The sequence below is a fragment of the Bos indicus genome, chromosome 7 (assembly GCF_029378745.1).
Source record: "Bos indicus isolate NIAB-ARS_2022 breed Sahiwal x Tharparkar chromosome 7, NIAB-ARS_B.indTharparkar_mat_pri_1.0, whole genome shotgun sequence".
In the NCBI taxonomy this organism is placed as follows: Eukaryota; Metazoa; Chordata; class Mammalia; order Artiodactyla; family Bovidae; genus Bos; species Bos indicus.
The window spans coordinates 17,730,842-17,756,817 of NC_091766.1; the positions used below are offsets into that span (position 1 = coordinate 17,730,842).

General features: G+C 50.8%; 2 protein-coding genes across 3 annotated transcripts; one reads left to right on the forward strand and one right to left on the reverse strand.

Annotated features, from left to right (window-relative positions):
• Window positions 1-7,211: 7,211 nt before the first annotated feature.
• Window positions 7,212-11,228, reverse strand: TNFSF9 (TNF superfamily member 9). The gene is made up of 3 exons (XM_070792968.1): window positions 10,847-11,228; window positions 10,166-10,199; window positions 7,212-9,020 (listed from the first exon to the last, which is right to left on the reverse strand). Exons 1-3 carry the CDS (start codon window positions 11,108-11,110, stop codon window positions 8,563-8,565), a joined length of 756 nt encoding a protein of 251 aa, XP_070649069.1. The 5' UTR covers window positions 11,111-11,228; the 3' UTR covers window positions 7,212-8,562.
• A 3,020-nt stretch (window positions 11,229-14,248) lies between these two features.
• On the forward strand, window positions 14,249-24,409 carry LOC139184090 (phospholipid phosphatase 3-like). 2 transcript variants are annotated; one of them, XM_070792967.1, is made up of 8 exons: window positions 14,249-14,559; window positions 17,402-17,527; window positions 18,666-18,828; window positions 20,559-20,716; window positions 21,645-21,925; window positions 22,028-22,085; window positions 23,663-23,839; window positions 24,025-24,273. In XM_070792967.1, the coding sequence occupies exons 1-8, from the start codon at window positions 14,488-14,490 to the stop codon at window positions 24,148-24,150; spliced, it is 1,161 nt and encodes a 386-aa protein (XP_070649068.1). In that variant the 5' UTR covers window positions 14,249-14,487; the 3' UTR covers window positions 24,151-24,273. The 2 variants fall into 2 exon arrangements, with proteins under 2 accessions (XP_070649068.1, XP_070649067.1); XM_070792966.1 differs by having other exon boundaries at window positions 23,663-24,409.
• Window positions 24,410-25,976: the final 1,567 nt, after the last annotated feature.

Sequence of the window (25,976 nt, forward strand, 5' to 3'; positions counted from 1 at the left end):
GATTCTTTTCTGATTTGCAGAGTTTAAAATGTTTCTTTCACAGTGTTGATCTTGGTCATATGCCTGGTGATTCTTAGTTGTCTGCTCATCTTTTGTTTGACAATTTCAGGGACTTCCCTGGCGGTCCAGTAGTAAAGAATCCAACTGCCAATACAGGGAACATGGGTTTGATCCCTGGTCTGGGAAGATTCCACGTGCTGCAACCACTGAATCTCAATGCATCTAGAGCCCATGCTCTACAACAGGAAAAGACACCACAATGAGAAGCCAGTACTCCACAACAGAATAGCCCCTACGCACGACCACTAGACAAAGCCCGAGTGCAGCAACAAAGACCAAGCACAGCCAAAAGTAAAATAAAGAAATGAATAAAATGCTGGGAAAGACTGAAGGCAAAAGGAGAAGGGAATGGCAGAGGATGAGATAGCACCACCAACTCAATGGCCATAAATTTGAGCAAACTCTGGGAGACAGTGGAAGAAAGAGGAGCCTGGCATGCTGCAGTCCATGGGGTCGCAAAAAGCCAGACATGACTTATGGACTCAACAACAACAAAATGTTTTTTTTAATTAAGTAATTTTTTTCCACTGCCTGTTCTATTTGTTATAACTTGACTTAGAAAAGGAGTCAAGTTGTAACATATTGGATATATTTTATTCACTGATTTAGCCAAGGGATAAATTATATCAGTTGGATCTGTTTAGAACATGTTGTTACTGTTGTTTAGTTCGACTCTTTGCAACCCTGTGGACTGTAGCCCTCCTGGGTCCTCTGTCTATGGGGTTCTACAGGTAAGAATATTGGAGTGGGTTGTCATTTCCTTCTCTAGGGTATCTTCCCAATCCAGGGATTAAACACACATCTCCTGCATTGGCTGGCGGATTCTCTACCACTGAACCACCTGGGAAGCACACTTAGAACATGGGCCAAAGAATGAGTACAGCTAATGTAGCTTTACCCATGTTTCTTTCTGTGTGATCACCTTGATAAATGCCCCCAAACTTCCTCCCATTTCTTAAGTCCACACACTACCTTTGGGAAATTCCTAGAACTGCCCCAACCTCTGAGGATGTGGTTTCCACCAGTTCTGTTTCTTAATAATCCTGATCTCGTCTGACTCATCTTAAATGAATACATCCAACTTACATTCACAACATGGCAGGGGGAAGCGAGGAGAGAAAGCAAACGACAAAGCAAAAGGGGCCAAATGTGAACAGTGAGTGAATCAGGGTAAAGGTAATCTTGGTCCTTTCGTTATTTTCTTTAAATCTGAAATTATTTCCAAATACTAAATTTTTTCAAGACAGTATCTCTCGAGACAATCTCAAATTCTTCACTTGTTAACTAATTTCAAGCCACTCTGATGAAACTTGATTCGATCACACCCCTAAATATAGCCACCCATGAATCTGATGATTCAAAAGCTGGTAAACATTTTCAGTTCTCAGTCAGCAGTATCAAACAGCACTGACCACTACTTCCTTCTAGAAAGAGATTCCTTGGAATCCTCACTTTCCTCTCTCCTCTTTGGCTGCTCCTTTTCAGGTTTCTGTGCAACCTGGCTTCCAACTGAACCAGATTATCTATTGGATAATAGGGTTCCTCAGCCCTTGACTGTAAATATTTGTTTGTTTACTTATTTATTTGGCTGCACTGTGCCTTAGTTATGTCATAAGGGATCTTTTCTTGCGACGAGCGGGCTCAGTAGTTGTGGTACGTGGACTCGGTTGTCTTGCGGCCATGTGGGATCTTAGTTCCCCAGTTGAGTTGAGTTCAGTTTAGTCACTCAGTCTTGCCGACTCTTTGCGACCCCATGGACTGCAGCAAACCAGGCTTCCCTGTCTGTCACCAACTCCCGAAGCTTATTCAAACTCATGTCCATCAAGTAGGTGATGCCATCCAACCATCTCATCCTCTGTTGTCCCCTTCTCTTCCTGTCTTCAATCTTTCCCAGCATCAGGTCTTTTCCAATGAGTCAGTTCCTCGCATCAGGTGGCCAAAGTATTGGAGTTTCAGCTTCAGCATCAGTCCTTCCAATGAATATTCAGGACTGATTTCCTTTAGGATTGACTGGTTGGATCTCCTTGCAGTCCACCCGGGGATCAAACCCACATCTCCAGCATTGCAAGGTATATTCTTAACTACTGGACCACCAGGGAAGTCTCAGCCTTCAATCTTAGATCTTCTTCCCTGCCACATCTTTACTTTTCTTTCTGAAAGAGCCCGTGCTCTTCCACAAGAGAAGCCACTGCAATGAGAAGCCCGTGCACCACAACAAAGCATAGCCCTCACTCCTCACAACTAGAGAAAGCCCGTGCGTAGCAACAAAGGTCCCGTGCAGTCAAAAATCAATAAAAATTTTTAATTAAAAAAGAAAGAAATGGGGGACACAGAAGGGCTTCTGTGCCCAGGAGCCCCACAGAGTCCTGCTTGGTTGCAGAATCTAACCAGCTAATCCGAGCTGTTGCTGCTGTTGTTCAGTTGCTAAGTCATGTCCAACTCTTTGCCATCCCGTGGACTGCAGCACGACAGGCTACCCTTTCCTTCACTGTCTCCTGGAGTTTGCTCAAATTCATGGCCACTGAGTGGGTGAGGCCATCCAACCATTTCGTGCTCTCTTTCCTCCTCCTCCTCCTGCCCTCAATCTTATCCAATATCAGGGTCTTTTCCAGGATCTGACCTCTGTCTTCATAATCCTTTGCCCACAGGATAAAGCTTTGGGCTGTTGTCATCCACAAGCTTGGATGATCTGACCCCCTCAACCCCATCTCACACCATTCTAGCCGATCTCCTACTTTTGACCTTTTATACGTGCTGTTCTTCCTACCAGGAATTCACTTCACCTGAGACACTTTATCTCTCCATGACCCAACTGATGTGATAATCACAACAGCTTCTACATATTGAGTCAAATACCAGGCACCATGCCATTAAACCCATTAACTGACTTAATACTCCTAGGAGCCCATGAGATACAAAACTTTTTCCATGAAGACACTGAGCCCAGAGAGGTGAAGGAACTTGCCCAAGGATGCACAGCTTAGCTAGCACTGCTTGAACTCAGCTCTGTGTGACACTAAAATGCATGTTCTGTGTGAACCCAGCAATCCCACTTCTGGCTACAGATCCAAAAAGATTAAAATCAGAATCCCAAAGAAATAATTTGTACTTTCAGTCTCACTGTAGCATTATTCACAATAGCCAAAAAAAGGAAGCAACCTAAGTGTTCATGGTCAGACGGATAAAGAAAATGAGGCCCATTCATACAATGGCAGATAATTCAGCCTTAAAAAGAAAGGAAATTCCGCTGTATGTCACAACATGTTTGAACCCAAAGGACCTTATGCTCAGTGAAATAAGCCAGACCAAGAGGGGACACGTGCTGCATGATTCCACTTCTATGAGAAACCTAACAGTCAATTTATAGAAACAGAAAGTAGAATGATGTTTGCCAGAGACTAGCAAGAGGGGGAAATGGGGTGTTGTTGTTCAATGGGTATTAAGTTTCAGTTACTCAAATTGAATTTGTTTTGGAGATCTGCTGTACAATATTACACCTATAGTTAATAATACTCTGTTGTGCACTTAAACTTTTGTTGAGGGTAGATCTTATGCTGTAATCTTAACACAATTTCTTTCTTTTTTTTTTTAAGAAAGAATGCTCGGAGCTTCCCTGGTGGTTCCAGTGGTTAAGAATCCTCCTTCTACTGCAGGAGCCATGAGTTCAACCCCTGGTTGGGGAAATAAGATCCCACAGGCTGAGTGGCACAGCCAAAAAAATTTTTAAATAATAAAAATAAAACATGCTTTGCAGACCCATCCCTGCTCCTGCCTCACTGTACTTCTCCCAAAACATATACACTCAACACGCAAAGCTGATGCAAGGCATTGGGCTTCTCCACTCTGCCTTCTCCATCACTGGAGACATGCCCTGGTGGGACATGTCTCCTCCCTCCTGCTTTGGTGGGAGGGGCTATGGGTTTCTACTTAGGGATCTCAGACTCATCCTCAACATAACAATATAACACTGGAATCCCAAAGCCACTAGGAAGGATAGAGCCTTGGTGGACTGCATCCTTGGAGACGCTGTCTTCAAGGTCATTTGGCAGAACAGAACACACCCCAGAAGGAAATTCCTGGGAGCACACTCAAGTTTCTCATGCCCCACCCACAAGAGAACACACTAGACATTGAATAGTGTCCCCCCAGAATTCACGTGCTTCCTGTGAGCAGCCTAAGCTGAAAGGCAAGGAAAAGACCCTGATGCTGGGAGAAGGCAAAAGGAGAAGAGGGCAACAGAGGATGAGATGGCTGTGATAGCTTATGGTGAACGATGTTAGATTCGTGATCTCCAAAGAAAAAGATTTAGCTTTGGGATCAGGGACCAGGCTTGATCACTCAAGAGCTTTTGTGTAGAAGAGTTTTATTAAAGTATAAAAAGGACAGAGAAAGCTTCTGACATTGACATCAGAAGGGGGATGGAGAGTGCCCCCTTGCTAGTCTTATCAATATATACTTTTACCAGACAAACTCCCACAACATACATCTTAAATTAAAAAGATTAGAATTAACAATAGAAAGGTCTTACCAGAACCACTCCCATGTAAAATAACAAGATTAGCCAAAAGGTTCTTGTTAAAAAGGAGAAATATGTCCTTGAGCAAGATACATTGTCGTTATATAATCCTTAGTATGGAGCTTAAGATGAGTTGTTTCTTGTGTAATCATCAGCTTTGGGCTTAAAGAAAATAACATCTTATGTGACAGACTAAGGAATGTAGGAAAAAAAAATTTGTCCTTTTCTCTTCCTCAAGAGCCCCAGACCCCTTTCTCCTCCTCGGGGATCCCGGACTTCTTATCAACCTACCTGAGAATTAACTCTCTCTGTTGGATGCCATCACCGACGCAATGCCTTCCCTGATATCAAGCTCAGTTGGTAAAAAATCCACCTTCAATGCAGGAGACATGGGTTCAGTCCCTGGATGGGGAAGATCCCCTGGAGAAGGGAATAGCTACCCACTCCAGTATTCTTGTCTAGAAGATTCCAAGGACTGAGGAACCTGGTGGGCTATAGTCCATGAGGTCATAAAAGAGTAGGACAAGACTGACGGACTGAGCATGCACAAACTGGAAACCTCGGTGGCTCCTCTGTGACACCAGGGTTTTATGCTCTCATCCACACATCCCCACCCATCTTGCTCTGCCCGTGGGCCCTTCCATGCCTCTCTCTCCCATACAGCTTCCAATTCATGACTAATAAGATCAGCAAGGGGCCAGGCACACTGCATTCCTTCCAAGATCTGATTGGCCCACCTTGAGTCATGTATCCACACTGACCAATCAACTGTGCCAGAGAAGTGGCACCACATGGCACCAGGGGTGATCACTAAAATTGGAAACAGCGGGTGTAGCCAGGAGAAGGAAATGGCAACCCACTCCAGTACTCTTGCCTGGAAAATTCCATGGACAGAGGAGCCTGATAGGCTACAGTCCAAGGGGCCCCAAAGAGTCAGACGCGACTAGAGACTTCACTCACTCACTTCAGTGTAGCCAGAGATTGACCAATCAGATTTGAAGTTGGCCCCTGGACTATACACCCTTCCCCCACCAATCCCAGGGGCGAACTCAGTGTTAACACTTTGGATCCTGGGTTATCAGGGCCATCCTAGGGTCCAGAGGAAGCTTCCAACAAAAGGGGGTGGGGAGTAATAGATATTTGCCAATTAGCATAGAGCTAGTTTCCAGAAAGCTAGGCTTCCCTGGTGGCTCAGAAAGTAAAGCGTCTGCCTGCAGTCCGGGAGACCTGGGTTCGATCCCTGGGTTGGGAAGATCCCCTGGAGAAGGAAATGACAACCCACTCCAGTACTCTTGCCTGGAAAATTCCATGGACTGAGGAGCCTGGTAGGCTACAGTCCATGGGGTTGAGAAGAGTCGGACACGACTGAGCGGCTTCACTTTCACTATAGAGCTAGTTTAATAATTTAAGGATGTGTGTGTGTGTGTTTGTCACTCAGTCCTGTCCAACTCTTTGTGACTCCATGGACTGCAGCCCACCAGGCTCCTCTGTGCATGAAATTTTCCAGGCAAGGATACTGGAGTGGGTTGCCATTTCCTTCTCCAGGGGATATTCCCAACCCAGGGATCGAACCCAGGTCTCCTGCACTGCAGGCAGATTCTTTACTGACTGAGCTACAAATATTTGAGACTTCCCTGATAGCTCAGATGGCAAAGCGTCTGCCTACAATGCGGGAGACCCAGGTTCAATCCCTGGGTTGGGAATATCCTCTGGAGAAGGAAATGGCCTCCCACTCCAGTACTCTTGCCTGGAAAATCCCATGGATGGAGGAGCGTGGTAGGCTACAGTCCATGGGGTCGCAAAGAGTCAGACACGATTGAGCGACTTCACTTCACTTTGATGGCTCAGAAGGTAAAGAATCTGCCTACAATGTGAGAGACCTGGGTTCAGTTCCTGGGTTGGGAAGATCTGGAGAAGGGAATGGAAAACCAGTCTAGAATTCTTGCCTGGAGAATTCTATGGACAGAGGCTACAGTCCATGAGGTCACAGAGAGTCAAGCATGACTGAGCAACTAACATTTTCACTTTCATGCCTGTATTCATGGTTGTCAGTTCAATGTCAGTTCTGCTCACTCAGAAGGGATGTGGGGAATGGAAGGAACTCTTTGAGAAGGTGTAGAGCTGGGTCAGGCAATGAAATTCATCTTCACTGCCCATCACACACCCTCCTGGCTGTCTAGCACAGGCAAAGCTCTTCCCCTTCCTCCTTACCTCCACCCCTCCTTTTAAGTCCCCATCAAGGTCATCTGCTCTATGGAAACCTCCCTGTCCACCCCAGCCCCAGGAGCCAAGGTCCATCTGGTTTAAATGGGCCAAGGGGCAGATTTTCATGATGGGAAAACTAGGGGGGGGGTGGGAGAACTGGTCAGGACAGTGGTGTGCTGGCAAATGTTTAACAACCAGCTCTCATGAAGTAGAAAGTTGAGGAACTTCCCTAGTGGTCCAGTGGCTAAAACTCCATGCTCCCAATGCAGCGGGCCCAGGTTCAATCCCTCATCAAGAAACTAGATTCCACATGCCACAAAGATCTCGCATGCTCAAAGAAAGATCAAAAGATCTTCAAGTGCTGCAACTAAGTCCCAATGCAGCAAAATGAATAAACAAAATTAAAATTTTTAAAAAGGAGAGAATTGAATCTGTATTTATTATAAATTTTATTGGCATAAATGTTTAGCAGGCAACCTCCAGCAATAAAATAAGATACTCCCCACTGCAAATTCCATACAGCCAAAACTGAGTGTCACAGACTGCCTTTCTCGTTTTTTGGTTTTTTTTTTTCCACTTTTGTAACCCAAAGCCAATCTATGCTTGCAGGTGAGAAACAAGCAAATGGAGGTTGATATTTTCCTCTAGACACGGAGATGGAACGAAACAATCAAGATGTGTGTTCACACTTCACTTGCTTTTTGATGATGCTTGGAACTTCTTTGCTAAATCAGATAATGGTTTAACAGCCCTCGATTTTTTTGTGTGCTAGTGACAATATTAACAGTTACAGGCAAAACCCACATAAATGTCATCTACATGGCGAACATGTTTTCCCAGCACTTTTGAGTGTAGGCAATCAACAAACAATACATCAAATCAGACTTGTAAGCTTTGCTGCTTCCCCTAGTGTAAATACCATCACCATGGTCCATTTTAAGTTACTAGTGTGGTGACACTGAACACAGAGCTGGCAAGCAATGTCCTGAGAAACGGAATTACACAATATTTCCAATGCCAGATACAGTAGAGGTGAACTATCTCAAGGGCATAGAAATAATATCACGAAAATAACAAAAATCCCATGCCTAAGGCACAGGGCAGTTTGAAGCCTCAAGATAACTCACAATGTCTAGTAAATGTACAGTACATAGCAGTCATAATATATAAAAATATTTTATTATCCAGCATCAGGTACCACCTCACACCCTCCCGTATGTCCCTGTTACACACGGTCACACACAGTCATATTGTAAAGCCAGCATATTAGACCATCAGCTTGGCAAAAGCTGGAGGTTTTGTCTTATCTTGTTCCTGGCTGGATCCCCAACACCTAAAACAGTGCCTGATAAATTTTGCATGAGTGAATAAAGCTCACGCAGCATACATACTTGGACCCTCTCCCACAAGTTAGCCCCGTGAATCCCATGGAGTGGGAAGGAGAGGGATTGGAAATGAGTCTCTATTTCACACATATTAACATAAATAAGGATGGGGAGAGGGTCTATTTTATTTGCTCCTATTTCTCTAGCCCTGTACAGTGCCTGGCATGGAGCAGAAGCTCAATAAATATCAGTTGAATGGATTAATATAATGTACAGTGTCTGAGCTCAGCTCAGAATAAATACCGAGGGACCCAGAGGATCCTAGAGGAAGGGGGTCAGCAGCACTGACCCCTGGCCAGCCCAGTGAGGTAGAGGAGCTGGGTCCCATCACCTGGGGCCCCAACGAAAGAAGGGAAGATGCAGTCTTGTTCCAGGAGGTGACACCTAGGCCTGGGGTCACGTGAGCTTTGACAAGGGAAGTCCACTGGGAACTTGGGTGGCCACGCGGAAGAGGCCCCAGACCGTGGCTTCGGCTGAGAGCTGCCAGGAGAGAGGCTCCCGGATCCTGGGGCGCAAGTGGACGCTCAAGCGCTGCCCCGCATCCAGGTGCAGCAAGCTGCTCCGGAAACCAGCTGCTGAGTTCCCCAAGGGTGGGGGTGGCAAGTCCAAGGTCAGGGTTAGGGCGGCCCCGGCTTGGTAAGGCTGCAGGTCCAGGGCCACGGAGATGGAGTCGGAGCCGTTGCGGTTGCCCGCCATCACGCGCTTCAGGGTCAAGTGCAAGAAAACATAGTAGACCCCGGCCTCGGGGACCACCAGCTCTTGGGTGCGCTTGTCGTAGTGCACGCCTGGCGCCAGAGTCACACCTGTCAACCCCTGCTCGCTACGCCACTGCACCGGCCCTTCGGTCAGCTGTGCTGTGGGAGGAGAAGGTGGGGTACACTGAGCAGGTGTGCATAGCTGGTGGGCGGGGAGCATAGCCCTGGGAAACGGGGGGAGCGGCTCTAAGGGAGAGGCAAAAGTGGGGAGGAGTGTGTGAGAAAGATAAGGGAGCTCAGGGAAGGAAAAGCGTCTCGGAGGGAAGTAGGGCTTGAGGAGGGGAAAGAGGGGCTAAGAAGGGAGGAAAATTCGGGGGGAGGGGGAAGAGACTCAGGTGGAGATTGAGGAAGCGGAGGGGAGAGAGGGGGTGTTGGTGGAGGGAGAGAGACTTCCAGAAACCAGGGAGGAGGAGGACATGTAATGCCAGAAAGGATGATGGAGGGGAAAGGGAGCTCCTAGGGATGGGAGGAAGGGGTTTGGAGAGAGAGGGGGCAGGCAGAGACGAGATAGAATGGAGGGACTCGGAGAAGGAGGCAGGACGAGAGGGAGAGGGCGGGGAAGGGAAGCTTGTCAGGAAGGAGCGAAGATCCTAGAGGAAAGCTAACGGGAGAGAGAAAGGGGTGGAGGGTGAAGAAGGAGGGAATTTCAAAGAGAGAGAGGATGGGGTGAAGGTCTTCTTAAAAGAGATGCGAGGAGGTTGCAGGAGAGTCCGGAAGGGGGAGGGAAAGGGCTTGGGGGAAGAGTCCCCAAAAGAGGGAGAGGAAAGGGGGACGGTCTACTGAGGGAGGGTGAGGAGGAGAGTCTGGGAGAGGGAGGGGCAGAGGGAACAGGGAAAGAGTCTCCCTAAAAGAGAGGAGGAGGAGGAGGAGGAGGGTCCCTGAAAGCGGGGAAGGGAAGTGAGTGGGAAATAGGGCTTCCAGAAGTGAGGGAGGGGAAACGGCTGCGGAGGAGGGGTCCGGATCTCCCTGAGTCCAGTAAAGGGAGCCGACCCGGCTGAGATTTGCGCGGATCCAGGCCCAGCCTTAAGGGGGCGGGGGTCTGAGGTGGACACAGATGGAGGTCAGAGAAGGAGACCCGGAGAGGGACAGCCGAGGTTCTAAGAGGGTAGGGGAAGCTTTTCAGAGAAGGGAGGGAAAGAGGATCAGGTTGGGTCAGAGGGGGGAGGGGGCTTCCCTCTCCCGGAGCTCTCCCACTTAGTGCACCCTCCCCCCCAGCTCCCCCGGGTCTTTAGGGAGTCACTCACCACCATCGGCCACCACCAGCTGCGCGAACACGCCCTGCTGAGAGAAAGGACAAACGCAAAGTGATTAAAGGTCCTCCTACTCGCAACTCGCAGCCCCCTGGAAAGTGGGGTCCCCGGGATCTGCGCAGGCCTTGAGCCTACAGTCTTTATGGTCCCTTCCCTTCGCGTTCCAAAAGAACCACTCCGCGCGCGCACACACACACACACACACACACACACGCTGCCCCAGCCCTGGCTGTCTGCAAGGAGAGGACCCCGAGGACTTAGGAGGGAAATGAGACAGTCCCTCCAGGGGTCTTGACACTGCAGAGTCTTGAGAGGGAAAGGAGGGTACCCTAAGGGTCCGGGAAAAAACCGAGGTTCTCCCCGAGTTACGAAAGAAAAGGGGAACCCCACGACGATTGCAGTGTCCCTCGGGGTGCGCGTTGGTGAAACGGTCCCCATCTGAAGCCCGGGGTGCAGATGGGGTCTCACGGGGGGTTAGGATTAGAATGGCGCCCCCTTGGAGACCTGGATAAAGAATTGGTGCCCTCAGAAATCCAAGAAGGACGGGGGGTGGGTCTCTCCACCCTCGGGCTGGGACGCAGAAAAGACCTTGCGGGAGGCGGGGACGCGGATGGAGAAGGGGTCCCGGGGCTGGGTACGGGTCTCTCTCGGAGTCCAGATCGGGCAGTATCTCACCTGCGGAGAGTTGGGGAGGCGGGCGTGGGGGTCGGAAGTCTGCTCCAGGCCCACGGGGAGAATCGAGCTGGGCGCTGGACTGGAAACCGGCGAGGCAGGGGTCCCGGGGACGCCCCAGACCCGCACCACGCAGGTGGCGCAGGCAGCGGCAAGCAGCAGCAGCGCGGCGCTCAGAGCCCAGGGCAGCGGGTTGCAGACGCGACCCGGGGGCGCGGGCGACCGCTGGGCCTCGGGGTCCGGGGTGGCGAGGTTGCTGGAGTGCATGGCCGGCTGCGGGCGGCTGCGAGCCGGGTCCAGCGCACGGCCCTTTATAGCTAAGTCCCGCTTTCCGGGGAGTGGCCCGTGGGGATCCCAGCGACCCGCTGGGTAGGTTGGTTCCCGCCCGCCCCGCCCCGTTCGGCCCCGCCCCGCCCCCTCCACCTTCGGTCCAAACTTTCCCCAACTTTCTCTTCCCTGAATCTCCGTCTCCTTTTCTCTCTAGCTCTCCACGCTCTGCTCCATCAAATCCTCTTGACCCCCAGTTCTCTCTCTTGCATCTCCCTGGTTATCTCTTAGCCTCTCTGCTTCTCTCTCTTGTCTCTTTTCCGGATTTCTTATCCCTCCCTAGCGCTCCTCCCCCAAGCATTGGGGCTCCTCCAGGGCTCCCCTAAACTCAGCACTTCTTCGGAGGAATCAAAGAACAGCCAGGCCTCAGCCCGCTTGTCCTCTGGAGCATAAGTCCTCCCAATGGAACCCCGAGTGCCCTGCTCAGTCCTCTCTCTACTTCCCTCTCTTTTCCCGGGACCCCGGACCTTCCCTGGCCTGCCCCCACCCACCCACCTAGACGCTTCCCGTCTGGGGCTCCCTGGACCCCACAAGCAAAAGGCTGGAGAGTCCAGGTGGAGAAATTCCCCTTGTAGGAAAGGGACAACCTTGAGTGAGGCGGAGGAAACTCAAATTTCCCGTTCGCGCTCTGGTGGTGTCCGCGGGGGCGGGAGGAGGAGCGGAGATGCAACCAGAACTCTGCCTCAAAAGAGGAAGCAATCGTGGATTGACAGATGGCCAGCCCTAGAAAAGCCCTGGGCTCCCAGAGAAGCCCGGCTCTCCCCAGACCAGCAGGGTGGACCTCGCCATCCTTCTTCAGGTCTCACTTCCCCTATAGCGCAAGGGAGAATGGACTCGGGAATTGATCTCACCCGTCCACCAGCGGCCCAGGAAATGGGGGGAGGGGTGTTTTGGTTCAACTGAACAAAGATCGGATACCGACCCTGTATTCAACCTTGTATTAAGCCTCTCTGAGGAATTAAAAGGAGAAAACAGTAATGATACTGGCTCTTGTTGACACCTAGGTGTAAAAAGCTTCCGTTTTAATACTAGCGGTTTATAAAAAATTTCTGTGCCCAAACCAGCATCACCTGGGGGACCTGCTAGCTCTGCAAATTCTAGCACCTCAGCCAGACCTATTGACATTCTGGGAACTGAAGCCCTGCAGTCAGTGTCTGAAGGAGCCTTCAAGAACATTCTGACACTTGCCCAAGTTGAAGAACCCACTGCGTTGTACCAAGATTGTTCCTTCGCACCTTCTGTCCCCTATGCCTGGAATGTTCTTTCCCCCAGATCTGCGGTCAGCTGTCCTTCTGAGTAAAGCAGAAGGATTAAGGTCCGGCGCCTACTTTTACTGTCTCCCAAAATCTCACTGCAGCCATAGTTAAGGGACTGTTTTAAAACCTAAACCAAAACTTGTCAGCCATGGGGTGGAATGCCAAATACACATTCCCTAGCAAAATACCACCATCAACCACCGTGTCTCACGCCTCAGTTATTGGTGACCTCCTGCCAACTCCAAAAGAGATGTGGTGGGTGGCAGCTAAAGTAGAAGCATTGGTTGAAAGTAAATTCCCAAAAGAGATACCAGCTCTGCTCCCCAGTTGGGTGGAAACACAGCCATTTTTTTGTTGCTTTTTTTTTTTTCCCCTCTAGACCACGGAAATCTCAACATTTCTGGTGGGAGGAATGCAGTTGATAATAGAAGAATCATGCTAGGATCATGTGTGAATCAAATGTGTGAACTTGAATGCAAGAGTTGAAACTGTCCCACCTTGACCCTCGCCCCCTCGACCCAGCAGCCAGGACCTGAAAGATGGGGATGGTGGGATCTTTTCTCCGAGGAATCTGACCAGCCAGGAAGATAGATACAAAGATTCTGAGGACAAAGAGGCTTCACCAGATACCATCGCTCTGCCAAGAAGCTCACAGGCCACTGGCCATTCTGTTTATTATTAAACCCCACCCCAAGGCAGCTCACAGACAAGGTTTGCCCGAGCTGACGAAAAAGAGGAATTCAGAGAACTCCCAGGCACCATCTCGGACAACCCAAACGAAAGTGTCTCTCTCTCGGGCCCCAGTTACATCACCCCTTGAAATTTCCTTACTAGCAGTTTCCACCACGTGAGATATTCTTGTTCGTTTGTTTACTTGCTCGTGGTTGTTTCCCCCCAAGAAACTGTTAAGTCCCAAAGAGGAATATCTTCACCTGCCTGGTTTCCATGCTACCTCCAGTACCTAGAAAATTATAGGCCTTGATAGTATTTATTGAATAAAGGAATGAATGAAGTATAATAGTTACCAGCATGGATTCTAGAGGTGGAAAAACCTCAGTCCACTGACATTTTGTGTGTTTTCATTTTGAGGCAGCTGGGAAAAGTCAAAAGAAGACTCCTGACAGGTGCAAATCACGTGTGAAATTCAAATTTCAGTGTCCACAAATAAAATTGTATCAGCACACAGCCACGCTCATTCGTTTCCATACAGTCTGTGGTGACTTTTGCAATGTTCCAGCCAAATGGGGTAGTTACAACAGAGATTGTTTGGCCCATGAAGCCCCGAATGTTTACTCTCTCTGGTCTCTCAGTGGAAAATTTGCTGCCCCCGCTCTAACATTCTTGCATTTCAGCCCTCCGGTTTCTTGCTGTGTGGTCTGGGGCAAGCTGTTTCAGCTCTCTGAGCCTCACTTTCCACATCCGCTAAATGGGAATAAGAGTAAATCTCAAAGGGTAGCTGAGAACTTGCTGTGAGCAGTGGCAGGCCCATGGCAAAGGCTCATTCCAGGTGAGCTGGATCACTGAGTTTTCTACAATTCCAATGGCTGGAGTAAAAAAAAAACTGAAACTCCAAAAGTCAAAGTCACAGTCAAGGACTTCCAGTGACTTCTGAATTAAGGGACTTAGCAGAATTCTATACACCCCCTCCAGGGTCGGGGAACAAGGCCTGGCAGCCTGGGGAAGGCGCAGGCCGCAGCCAGGGAACGCCATGACGCATTGTTGTGGTCGGCACATCTGATATAAACAGCCCCGCCCACCATGGAGCTCTCAGCATCAGTTGCCTAGCACCACATGGTTCAGTAGTCACACCTCTGTGCTCAACTGTCTCCCCAGGAGAGAGTGGGCCCTGGTTTCCCTCCCCTCTAGGGGAAGGACCTGAATTCTCTCACCATTGCCATTCCAGGGCTCAAGGGAGGGACTGGGCAGGAAGTAGTTGGAGGGGGGAGAACCCCTCTCCCCTCTCAGAGGCCCAGCAAACAGGCACCTCCTCCAGGAAGTATGCCTTGATTTTTCCTAGCCAAACTCACCTCCTTATGAGTTTCTGCCTGCCCGCCACCCTGAATGAAGTCCATTGGCCTGGATCCTTCGTGTCCCCACAGGCAAAGCCTGAAAGAGATCTTTAGTGATTACTGGGTAAGTGCACAGTGAGAGAGCATGGGACCCAGTAGGGGGCTGTAAACCAAGAAAAGAAGAAAAATGAGAAGAAAATAATTGAGTGAGATTGGTTTTGAGCTGAGGGAGTGTCCACACGTGTTGAAGGAGGAAATTGAAACTGAGAGAAGAATCACGTTCTCCAGATTAAGTCTCTGGAAAAGCTGGGTCCGAGTCTCCTTGGCCCTGGGGAAGCCGGGGAAACACAGATCCGGCATGTGAATGCACTTGCCATATTGTGTAAACATGACAAGGCATGATGGTGCCATTAGACTTTGTGGAGTTGGGGTGCCCTTACCCAGCTACTGTTGAACTGTGTTGTGTTTCCAACGTAATGAGTGTTCAGGATAAGGAAAGTGGGAGTGAGGGGATGTACCTAAAAGTGTGTTTCTAGTTGAGGAACAACAATGGCACATGATCCCATCTCTGAGCCTTGCTTTTCACACCAGCTCCAGGAGTTGGTGATGGACAGGGAGCCTGGTGTGCTGCAGTCCATGGTGTCGCAAAGAGTCGGACACGACTGAGCGATTGAACTGAACTGAACTGAAATGGGAATAAGAGAAGGTCTCAACGCATAGCTAGCTTTAAATCCCAGTTCTGTCTCAAAGCAAATGCCTTCACCTCTCTGCCTCAAGGTTCCCATCAGGGAAGTATAGCTAATACAGGGACCACCTCCTGGGATTACTGTCCCGAATCAGAAGCCAGAATGGCACCTGGCATTCAGCAAGTGCTCTCCGGCACGATTGAGGCTGATGGTCTGGTGCCTCTGTAACTTGTAGGTGGGGATTTGATCCTGTAGATGAAGCAGCAGAGTCCAGAAACGAGTGCAGATGTCTGGGCCAAAAGAGAGGCAGGAAGAATTCAGAATGGAAATAGTCAAAAGTGTCATCGAAATGGTCAGATTATCACTCATAGAATCAGTTCAGTAATAAGCCATGGGGGAGGTTGAGTCATCTATTTGGGGCTCGATAGAGATCTCTAAGGGCTAAGAAAACAAAGAATGCGGATTTGGTTTCAGAGCAAAGACACATTTGCATAGCACATATCTAGAAGGTTTATAAGAAGCTCAGTGGGGGGCTTCCCTGTTAAGACTCCGCACTCCTAATGCAGGGGGCCTGGATTCGATCCCTGGTCAGGAAACTAGATCCCACATGCTGCAACTAATACCCAGGGTGGCCCAATAAATAAGTAAATTAAAAAAAAAAAAAAAAAAAAGGAAGGAAGCTAGAGGTATTCAGGAGAATTATCTGAAAAAGAGATCATGAACCTTCCACTGTATAAGCTTCTGCCCACTTACATTTTCCACATTTGCTTTGTCTTGGTTTGTGTGTGTGTGTTACATACAGAATCGTGGTCAAGTATGAGTACATAGAGAAAGAAACCAGTGGCCACACACAGGCCACACACACACAAATTTTAAGAGAAAAAATAAAAAAGAAAGACCCGAGCTATTTGGAGGAAGGGAAAATTTTCACACCAGTGACATCAAAGGTAGGAAATGGTGTTTCCCTGCTAATGGCAGTGGACGAACACAGGGATGGGGAAGACCCAAGCATACCAGGGCAGGCCCGGGGTACCCCTCAGAGGGCCCGGTCCCTGAGAAGCCAGCTCACTCTGCTGGGAAGCAAGCCAGCCTGGTCTCAGGAAGGAGGCCCCAGCACGGCTAACACCTGGAAGGGACTCTCCAACTGGCCCAGAAAGGCAGCCACCAGACAGACACTTGTGTACAAAAGACATCCCGATTCAGGCAGTACACAATTACAAACAAAGGCAGAGACACAAACACACCACACATACACACACTGAGACACGTAATCACAGATACACAAGAGTAGCCCCCAAAGCTAGCCACAGACGCACAGAGACACACAACGGATACATATTCAGAGCATAAACACCCCAGAATATAAGAACACACAATATCACAATCACATGCATACCAAAACAGTGGTGGGGATACACCATACAGGCATACACACAGTCACACACTAAGACATGCCCAGACACACAATACTAGACACACAGCTGCCCAAGCTAGCCACAAGAGCACAAAAGGACAGATTCATGCCCAGAGTCACGCATACCCACTAACATACAGCCTGAAAGAGTCTTGAAGGCTCTGAGATATGCATTCAAAGACACACAGTATCAGATGCCCAAAGACCACCAAAGGCACTTAAGTCACACACTGACTGACACAGGCTGACCTGGAAAGACTGGAAAAGACACAAATACAAGGGAGAACAACCAAGGAAACCCAGGTCCCGCCCCCAGGGAAGATCCAGGGTCTTTGAGCCACCAAAGATCCACCCCCCAGGCTCTCCTTCTGGGGGCGTATCACTCACTCCCTCCCTTAAGGAAACTCTGGGTCCCTTTCCTTGGCAGTGTGGGCCGCGGGCGACCCCTGGTGGACCCGGCGCCTCGGTCCAGGGCTTCACGGAATGGGCGGGTGGGAGGAGGGTGTCTAGGCTGAAAGGATGAAAAGATGCTTCGGCGTCTACTGAAACACTCGGAGAAAGGAGCGTGGCAACAGGGAAAGGGAGACACCGGAGCCCGGCTGGAACGGGACCAGACAGGGTCTTGGACGCGGGAACAGGGCGTAAGAAGCAGGAGTGGGACTGAAGACCCTCACCCATCCCCACTCGGTGCAACCCCGGGTCCCCGCGAGGACGGTGCTCCAGGGACAGTAAAGACAGGGTAAGCCCGGAGGCGAATTCCCATTGGTCCGCGGCGGACCAATGAGGAGCGGCGAGGACTCCCGGCGTGGCGAAGAGGGACAGGGCAGCCGTTGATAGAGATGGAAGGGTCCTGCCTGCCCAAACAGGCTCTCAGCCGGAGAATGACCACCAGGGAATCGCCCAACGTCTGCAATCGCCAGCACGGAGACGTTTCTCCCAGGAGGACTCTCGTCAACTCCGATATGCCTTTTACCCGCGGGACCCTGAGAAAGGTGGGCTTGCCCCTCGCAGAGCTGCCCCAGTCTCCCAAGCCCTGCCCAATCCCAAACCCCACCACTACCCCGTCATACTCCGTAAGCCCTTTCCACTTCCCTTTCTCCCAGGCCCCGCCCACTCTCCCGCCCTCGGTATCCCAAGCCCTGCCCACTCATAAGCCCCTCCCACTTCCCTGTCATTCTCCCTAGGCCCCGCCCACTTCCTAGCCACTATTGTCCCAAGCCCTGCCCAGCCTCCAGTCTGCCCACTTTCCCGTAAGCTCCGCCCACATTTCAGACCAACTTCTGAGGCCTTGCCCACTCTCCTGGCCCATTCACTTTTCTACTTTTCTCGGGCTAGGACTGCCTCTCCCCAGGCTCCGCCCTTTTATTGTCTCCCTAGCCTGACTTTCCTGGAGACTCCAGTCTCTTGAGTATTTTGTCCTGGGCAATGGCACCCACTCCAGTACTCTTACCTGGAAAATCCCATGGATGGAGGAGCCTGGTAGGCTGCAGTCCATGGGGTCGCTAAGAGTCAGACATGATTGAGCGACTTCACTTTCACTTTTCACTTTCATGCATTAGAGAAGGAAATGGCAACCCACTCCAGTGTTCTTGCCTGGAGAATCCCAAGGATGGGGGAGCCTGGTGGGCTTCTGTCTATAGGGTCGCACAGAGTCGGACACGACTGAAGCGACTTAGCAGCAGCAGCAACACTTTTCCAGAACTCTCTGCCCCATTCCCAGTCCTAGTCTAACTTTCCTGGAGTCCTCTGGTCTCTGAGCATTTTGTCTGAGCACTTAAACCCCACCCACTTTGTTCCTCTCCACCTTCTTCCAGACCCCACTCAAAATTTCAAGACCTTACCCCAAAATCAGTCAAGTCCCTGAATGGGATGGGGCTCCCAACTAATGGAGTCAGGGAGGCCTCAGTTTCCTCCGACCCTTAGGCCATCCTCAGGAAGGTGCCACCTCCTTGGCCATTCTGGGGGTTGCCCCGCCTCCTTGGCCATCTAATTACTGGCCTGCAATGGGACCCCTCCCTGCCCACCTTGATCTTCACCATTCAAACCAGCCTCTCCCCCACTATGACCAGATCGCCTCTTGAGCTCTAATTCCAGTCCGGGTGGGCATGCCAACCCCTTCGTTCCCCACAGGCAATCAACTTACCACATACCATCTTGGCCTTGCCTGAGTTGGTGGTCCGATACCAGTGCCTGTGGCCTGGAGACCCGCGCAGGACACCCCTGTTCCATCCGCTGCCACACTCCTGGACTGCCAAGCTGTTGGTGGCTTTGGACTTAATCTGTCTGATGCTGGGTGAGCCCCCTCCCTACCGTCCTTGAGCCCCTGCCCTACGTGGACACCCAAGAAGCCTTGGAGGGAGTTTGTCTTCCTGTGTGTCTTTATCTGAGGTTTGCTAGGCCTGGGGCTGGCTGCCTGCCCTAATGTGTGTACTTGGGACATGCGTGTCATCAGCATATTTCTGGGATGTCTGGGTCAATGAGACTCTGCGTGAAGGGAGCAGAAGGGGACTCTCCACAAGAATGGATTTTGTGTGCTTACCTGTCATCCTGGATCTGGATGCTGGGGTCAGCGTCCAGCTGCTCATCTTTTTGTTTCAGTCTTGCATATGACTTTATGTGCTGTAAGTCTCCTTGAGTTGTGTATCTGGGTCTGTCTATGTGTCTGTGGTAGGAGGTATGTTTTACTATATATATCTCTGTGTACGTTTTGACTAGGGGTATGTTGTGTGCAAGCCCCTGGGTCTATCTGTATGTCTGGGGCTGGTCTGTGTTGCACTCATATCCATGTGAATGTATAATTCTGTGTGTGTGTGCACATGTGAGCGTGTATGCGTGTGTCCCTTTGGGTCCCCGAGTTGCATATTGTATTGTGTTGCCTGCTGTATTGGCTTGGTGGGCGGGGGGCGGTTCATTGTGGGTGACTTTTTTGCATGCACTTCATCTATGGGAGCCCGTGACTATGCATCTGGGGTGGTGGTCCATCCAATGGTATTTGTGTAGCCAGCTTTGTGTCTGGGTCTATATGGGCCTATGTGTATTGTGGGTATACTGTTATATGTCTATGTATGTACATCGGAATCTGGGTGTCTGGGTCAGACTGTGTGGTTGTCTAATTGTGTGTGTCAGATTCTGGGTGTGTGGGTACCCATGTGGCCTGAGCTTGCTTGGGGTCCAGATGTGTGGCTGGCATAGACCAATACCCTCAACTCCCCAGTGGGTAGAACTAGTGACCAAAGCTCCTTTGCTGGGATGCGGAGGCCAGGCTGGGACACTAGCTTGGCCCTTCCAGCCCAGCGAGGGAGCTGGGGATGGTGAGAGATTGGGTTCCAGCTGCCACTAGGCTTCAGCGGATGAGAGTCAAGACGGGGAGGGAGGCCTGGTATAGGCTTGTAGAATGAGCAGGCCTACACCGGCTGGAGACAGGCCCCCTGGTCTGCCTGCCTTCAGGATAGTAGTGTCAGGTGAGGGGCCCCAGAGGCTGCTCACACACAACTTTGCTACCATTTTCTCCCAGCTCGATCAGCCACAGAACCATCCACATAGGCATGAAACACACATAGATACCACACACACCAAGACAACCCACACATCCGTGGATACAATGTATAATGTCTTTTTTTTTCTCTCTCTCTCACAGACATGTACTCATGAGCACCACAAACACCTATTCACACCACATACACATGACATAGACATAGCTATCCATCAGCACACATACACATTCGTACACAAACACATGCGGAGCCACAGTCATACACGTGTACCTGCACACAAGAGGACACACACACATATGGAAAGAGTGAGCCCTTCCATCATTATCCTTACCCCTTACCCACCTCATTCCCAAGACCCCAGCTGTGAATGGGTCCCTGGGGCTCTGGCCTCCTGGCCAGACTGTCCTCCCCACCCATGTCCCCATGTCCAGGCTGTGGAGATGCTGGGAGGACAGACTGGCCAGAAGGCCTAAGGAGAGTCAACCTCAGGTGACCCGTCTATGAGTGGGGTCATCTCCACCCCCTGCAGTCAGCCTCCCCATTGTGCTGAGTGAGACCGGTTTGCTGGAACCCCACATCCAGGGCTTCTTTTGCAATGACACCACCATCCAATACCCCCGGATGGCCCATTACATCATCGAAGACTCGGCACTCATAAAGATGGGCTTCTTCATCTCCATCTTCACGGTAAGAGGCTGGCCACTTCACCTCAGGCTGTGGTGACACGCTATGAGCGAGTTCACCCCTTTTTCTGGCAAAATGGGAACCCCCCAGGATTATAGATCTAAAGCAGAAGTAAATACCACCTCTTTTTCCTACTGAAATGGGACATTTCACTGCTCAATGGCATAAAACCCCTTTCCTTGAGGACAAAGTAAGCCCCCACTTTTGACTTAGTATAGGGGAAAGAACCCCCTCTCTGCCTTAGGCATGGAACAGGAAGTTCAGCCCCACCTCCCCCCAGTAGACTGGGAAGCCCCAACCCTTTATGCAGAAGGCAGGAAGCAGCCCTGCCCCCTGGGAAGGTGGGAAACCTCCTCCTCTCAAACATGGAACATCCTGCTTCTTCCTCCTTGGTGACAGGGGATGTTCCACAATTTTCCAGCATTTGGGTGGAAGCCTATCCTCATTTCCTGGTATAACAGGAAGTCCTGCCCTTTTTAGATATGGGACAGAAAATCCTGCCTATGTCTGACATAAACTAGGGAGATGTCCCACCTCTTCTCCTGGTGTAACAGGAAGTCCCACTCCTTTTAGCTATAGGACAGGAAATCCTACCTATGTCTGACATAAGCTAGAGCCATGCCCTGCCTCTTTTCCTGATATATCGAAATCCTACCCCTTTCAGATATGGGACCCCCCCCCCTTTCCCTGGTGGTAATGGGAAGCCATATTCCTTGGCTTAGGAGTCTTCCCATTTCAGACACAGGGGTGGGAGAAATCACCCATTTGTGTGTGTGTGTGTGATGGAATGAGAAGACCCACACTTTCGGCTGGTTTAGTGGGAAACAACAGCCTCCCTTCCATATGCGATAAAGCGTGGAGGATTTCCTTCCCTCCTTGCACCCCCTGCCCTCAGCAGTGACCCCCTCACCCATCCACTTTGGCCCCACAGATCAGCCTGGGAGAGCTGATTCGGGTCAGGGGCCTGCAGCTAAGCTCGCCAGCCTTCATGAGCAGCGCTTACATGGCCATGATCTACAAGCAGCTGCGCGCCTTCATCTTTGGCGGCCTGGCCAGCTTCTCCCTGACCAGTATCGCCAAGATGACCACAGGTCAACTGCGGCCCCACTTCCTGGCCACATGCCTGCCGGATCCAACCTCCTTCAACTGTGAGAATGGCTACATCACCAACTACAGCTGCACAGGGCATCCTGAAGATGTCCTCGATGCCAGGCGAGTGGGTGGGCAGAGAGGGGAACCCAGGAGGTGTCCCCACCCCACCCCACCCCACTCCACCCCCAGCTGATATCCATGCTCCCCCTGCCCATCCCCCAGGATGTCCTTCTATTCTGAGAACGCCTCCTTGGGGATGTACTGCATGGTGTATCTGGTGGTGAGTGTTGGTGGGAGGTGAGCTGCACACACAGCAAGGCCAGAAAATGCTCCATTGTTCCCCCCACCCCCACCATCCCATGGTCGGTGCCCACAGTGCCAGGCACAGCTCCCACAGAGCTTGTGTGTTCCCCCAGAGTCAGGAGGGCAAGAGTGGGGTGGGCCCATCTCCTCTTAAGATTCATTCAGCGTCCTGGTCCCAGAATAGCAACTTGCAGAACCCTCTGTCCCCCCGGCCCCTGCCCCTGCAGCTGGAGAGGGCTCATGCCAGGCTGGGTCTGTGCCCAGGACTGGGCTCCACCAAGGACAGCAGGAAGGGAAATCACCCAAGACCCAGCTGAGGTGAAGATCTAAGATTTAGGTAATAAAATGGCAGGAAGGGAAGTGGGGGGGGGGCAGGGGGAGTTGCCTCTGGGAAGGAGCCAACAACCCAGGGGCATAGGCTTGGATGGCAGAAGCAGATTAGAGCCAGCCCAAAGCACCCAAGCTTGGTGGTGGGCAGACACAACGACACAGAAGCTCCAGCCACCGGGGCACATGACGGTCACACAGCTGCCTTTACACCACCAATGTTTTCTCCCTGAAAGACAGTGGGTTCAGCGGCCACCTCCCCCAAACCATCCCTGCCCCTTTGTATTTTAAGACAAAGTAATTACAGCTTCCTGTAGTGATAAAAGCGCAGGGTTTTGGAGGTGGAATGTACCCGCTCTGTTTCCAGCCTCAACTTTGTGTGACACTACGTGAGACCTTGAACCTCGGTTTCCTCATCTGTATGGAAACAGCACTTGCCTCCTAGGGTTGTGGTTTCATGAGTTAACACATAGATGAACTGATACCCTCAAAGGACTCAGAACAGGATCTGGCCTAAAGGTCACTATTAATCATTAATAACAAGCAAAACAGACTGCCTTCGTTCCCGGGATGGGGCGGTGGTTGGGGGACTGGGTACACGCCAACATGCCAACGTGCACAGACAGACCACACACAACTCAGAGGCCGGCCGTGGTCTGATTTTTGGATGGAGCGGACAACTTTGTGAACAGAATATTCTGGATCTCGGGGAATTCCCCCACCTCTTAAGCGTCCCTCAAGTGCCCACAGTTGATCTCTCCCTGAAACACACAAGCACCACTGTCCTGTTCTTGCTCATCTCAAGGAAGTAAATTTCACCTGATGGGATTTTTTTTTTTTCTTTCTGTTTTCCATTTCAAAATCAAGAACCCAAACTCGGCTCCTTGAAGGTTTGCCAATGAGGCCAACCTGCTCCGATTGGAGACCTGATGCAGGAAGTGGCAGTGCCCACTCACAGCATGAGCCTACCCGGAGGGTCTCACCTGACTCTTAGGAAATCATTCACCAACTAACAACTCTCCCAACGCTAGCATGTAGCTAAGAGCACATAGCTCTGTTACAGTGATGGACACAGCCCCTACCCTCTTGAGAAGCTGAAATACATTTCCATACAAAACTGGCAGGTTCAGATAGAAAACACGGGTGGGCACAAAAATGCAGCCCTGGGGTGTAGTCCCTCTGATTACCCTCTCCCAGGGTTTCAAGGCACTGCCACCCGCCTTCCAGCTCTACATACAGGCCGGTTCCTGGGGACAGAAAATCTGGCTCTTACGGCCCACCATCCAGCTCCTTTTCTTGTCCCTGGCTCTGCTGACTGGCTACATCCGGGTCTTGGACCACTGGCACCACCCCTACGATGCTTTCTTCGGCTTCTTGCAGGGAGCTTTGACGGCTTTCTGGGTGGTAAGTGATGCCGTGGGACACCTGGGTACAGGGAGGGTCTGCTTGTCTGGGAGCCCTTGGGTATGCCCGGCACTCCTCACCTCCCAGGACGGGAGTGCAGGAGAGGCCAGACTGGAGTGGGAGAATGACCATGGAGTGAAGGTGATGTCAGCCCACCACAACCTCTCTTGGCTTCATCCCTGCAGGTTTTCTACATCGCAGGCAATGCCAAGTCCCAGAGCCACCTATGCTCTGTGTGCCACATTCCTCCCCACTTCCCCTCTCTGTATTCCTCCCCTGAGGACCCTCAGGGAACCCAAGGCATGCCCTGATGCAGAGATAGACAGAGGGCACACTCTGCTTTCCAGGGCCTGTGCTCCCCAGTGGGGCTGTCCCTCCCCCAGGTGGGCTAGTCCAGGAAGCCCCACCTGTTTGGAGCTCAGTCCTGACCCCAGATCAGCCCTGCCCTGGAGGGGTGACACAGGAAGTCCCATTTTCCTGGGGCTGAAGCCCAAATTAGCCCCTCCCAGCAGGGCCACTTCCACTTTATGTTTTTATGTTTTCTTGCTATATTAAAGAGTGAAATGCCAACACCAGGTTTATGAATTCTTGAGAGACATTAACATGGATTGATAGACTTTGTATATCAATCCGGGAACCACATCCCAGGGATCAATTATAACAACGTCTGATAATCTCGAAAGTCTCAGTCAGGTTTCTTGACTTTGGTTATTGCTGTTGGTTTTCAGGGCCAGATAATTCTTTGCTGCAGGGGCCATTTCAGTGCACTGGAGGCCAGTGAGCAGCCTCCATAGACTCCACCCACTGGGTGCCAATCACAACCCCAGGTTGTAATGGAAGGGGGTAACCTCCAGCTGAGAATTTCTGGGTTAGGGGATTCTGTGGAGCCATCCCAAGAGACTGTGCTCCATAATTATCTGACCTACTGAAGGATGCTACACACATTTAAATAACAGAGGAAGTAATTCACTGATCCTGGGGTGGGGGCAGGGGTCACCCTTATTTGTATGATCTGATCCATCCGGAATTTATTTTGATGTCTTCTTGTTATCGTGTTAGTCGTTCAGTCACGACCGATTCTTTGCGACCCCATGTACTGTAGCCTGCCAGGCTCCTCTGCTCCTTTGAAAATTCCTTGCCTGGAATTTTCCAGGCAAGAATACTGGAGTGGCTTGTCCTTTCCTTCTCCAGGGGATCTTCCCTAACCAGAGATCAAACCCAGGTCTCCTGCAGTGCTCTGGTGTCTAGTGTGAACCTAAAGATCCAACTCAATTTTGTTTTTTCTCAAATAATTAACACAGGATTTCTTAGCCTTGAACAGCAGTCCCCAACCTTTTTGGCATCAGGGACTGGTTTCGTAGAAGACAATTTTCCCATGGACCAGGGCGGGTCGGGGGAAGGTTTGGGGACCATTCAAGCACGTTACATTTCTTGTCCACTTTATTTCTATTACATCAGCTCCACCTCAGATCATCAGGCATTAGACCCTGGGGGTTGGGAATTGATCCCTGGCCTTGAGCCCTATTGATATTTGGACCAGATAATTCTTATAGTGGAGGGAGACTGTCCTGCCTGTGCACCTTAGAATGCTCAGCAACACCCACTTACCAGGTGCCAGTAGCACACACACACACACAACATTTAGGCATAACTAGGACATTGCCAAGTGTCCCTGCCCTGTGGAGAACCACAAAATCGGAAGCCACTGGTGAGAACTGTGAGGCCCCAGCCCTTCCAAGGGCCTGGCCAAACCCACCCCTACCCTGAAGTAGCCAGAAGCCACAGAGGACGTGGAGGCTTCCTGGGATGTCAGAGCGGGAGGCTGCCAGCAGAAGCCGACCCCAAGAGGGGCAGCACAGGAAGTCTAGCCCAGTGTCACAATAATAATTGTAATACCAATAGCTACAACTTATTGATCACTCTGCCGGGGGGTGGGCTTTCAGACCCTCCCAACTGCCTAGTGGGCAGGCATTCCTGACGGCTCCATCTTGGAGGAAATTCAGCAGGGGGAGGCCAAGTGGCCTGTGCAAGGTCATGTACTAATTACCAATGCAAAGGCAGGGCGATGACTTGTAATAACTTGTAACAATGGAACAGGAGGGTGCCGAGCTGGGGGGAGCAAGGCAGCCCCCCACCT

Excerpts from the sequence above, each read along its gene's own strand:
- TNFSF9 (XM_070792968.1), bottom strand. The coding sequence starts at position 11,110 with ATGCACTCCAGCAACCTCGCCACCCCGGACCCCGAGGCCCAGCGGTCG. Across the intron at positions 10,200-10,846 it reads GCCTCCCCAACTCTCCGCAG|GGCGTGTTCGCGCAGCTGGT; the intron begins GTGAGATACTGC and ends TTCTCTCAGCAG. Across the intron at positions 9,021-10,165 it reads GCTGGTGGTGGCCGATGGTG|CACAGCTGACCGAAGGGCCG; the intron begins GTGAGTGACTCC and ends CTCCTCCCACAG.
- LOC139184090 (XM_070792966.1), top strand. The coding sequence starts at position 14,488 with ATGAAGTCCATTGGCCTGGATCCTTCGTGTCCCCACAGGCAAAGCCTG. Across the intron at positions 14,560-17,401 it reads AGATCTTTAGTGATTACTGG|GCTCTCAGCCGGAGAATGAC; the intron begins GTAAGTGCACAG and ends CTGCCCAAACAG. Across the intron at positions 20,717-21,644 it reads TCTTCATCTCCATCTTCACG|ATCAGCCTGGGAGAGCTGAT; the intron begins GTAAGAGGCTGG and ends TTGGCCCCACAG.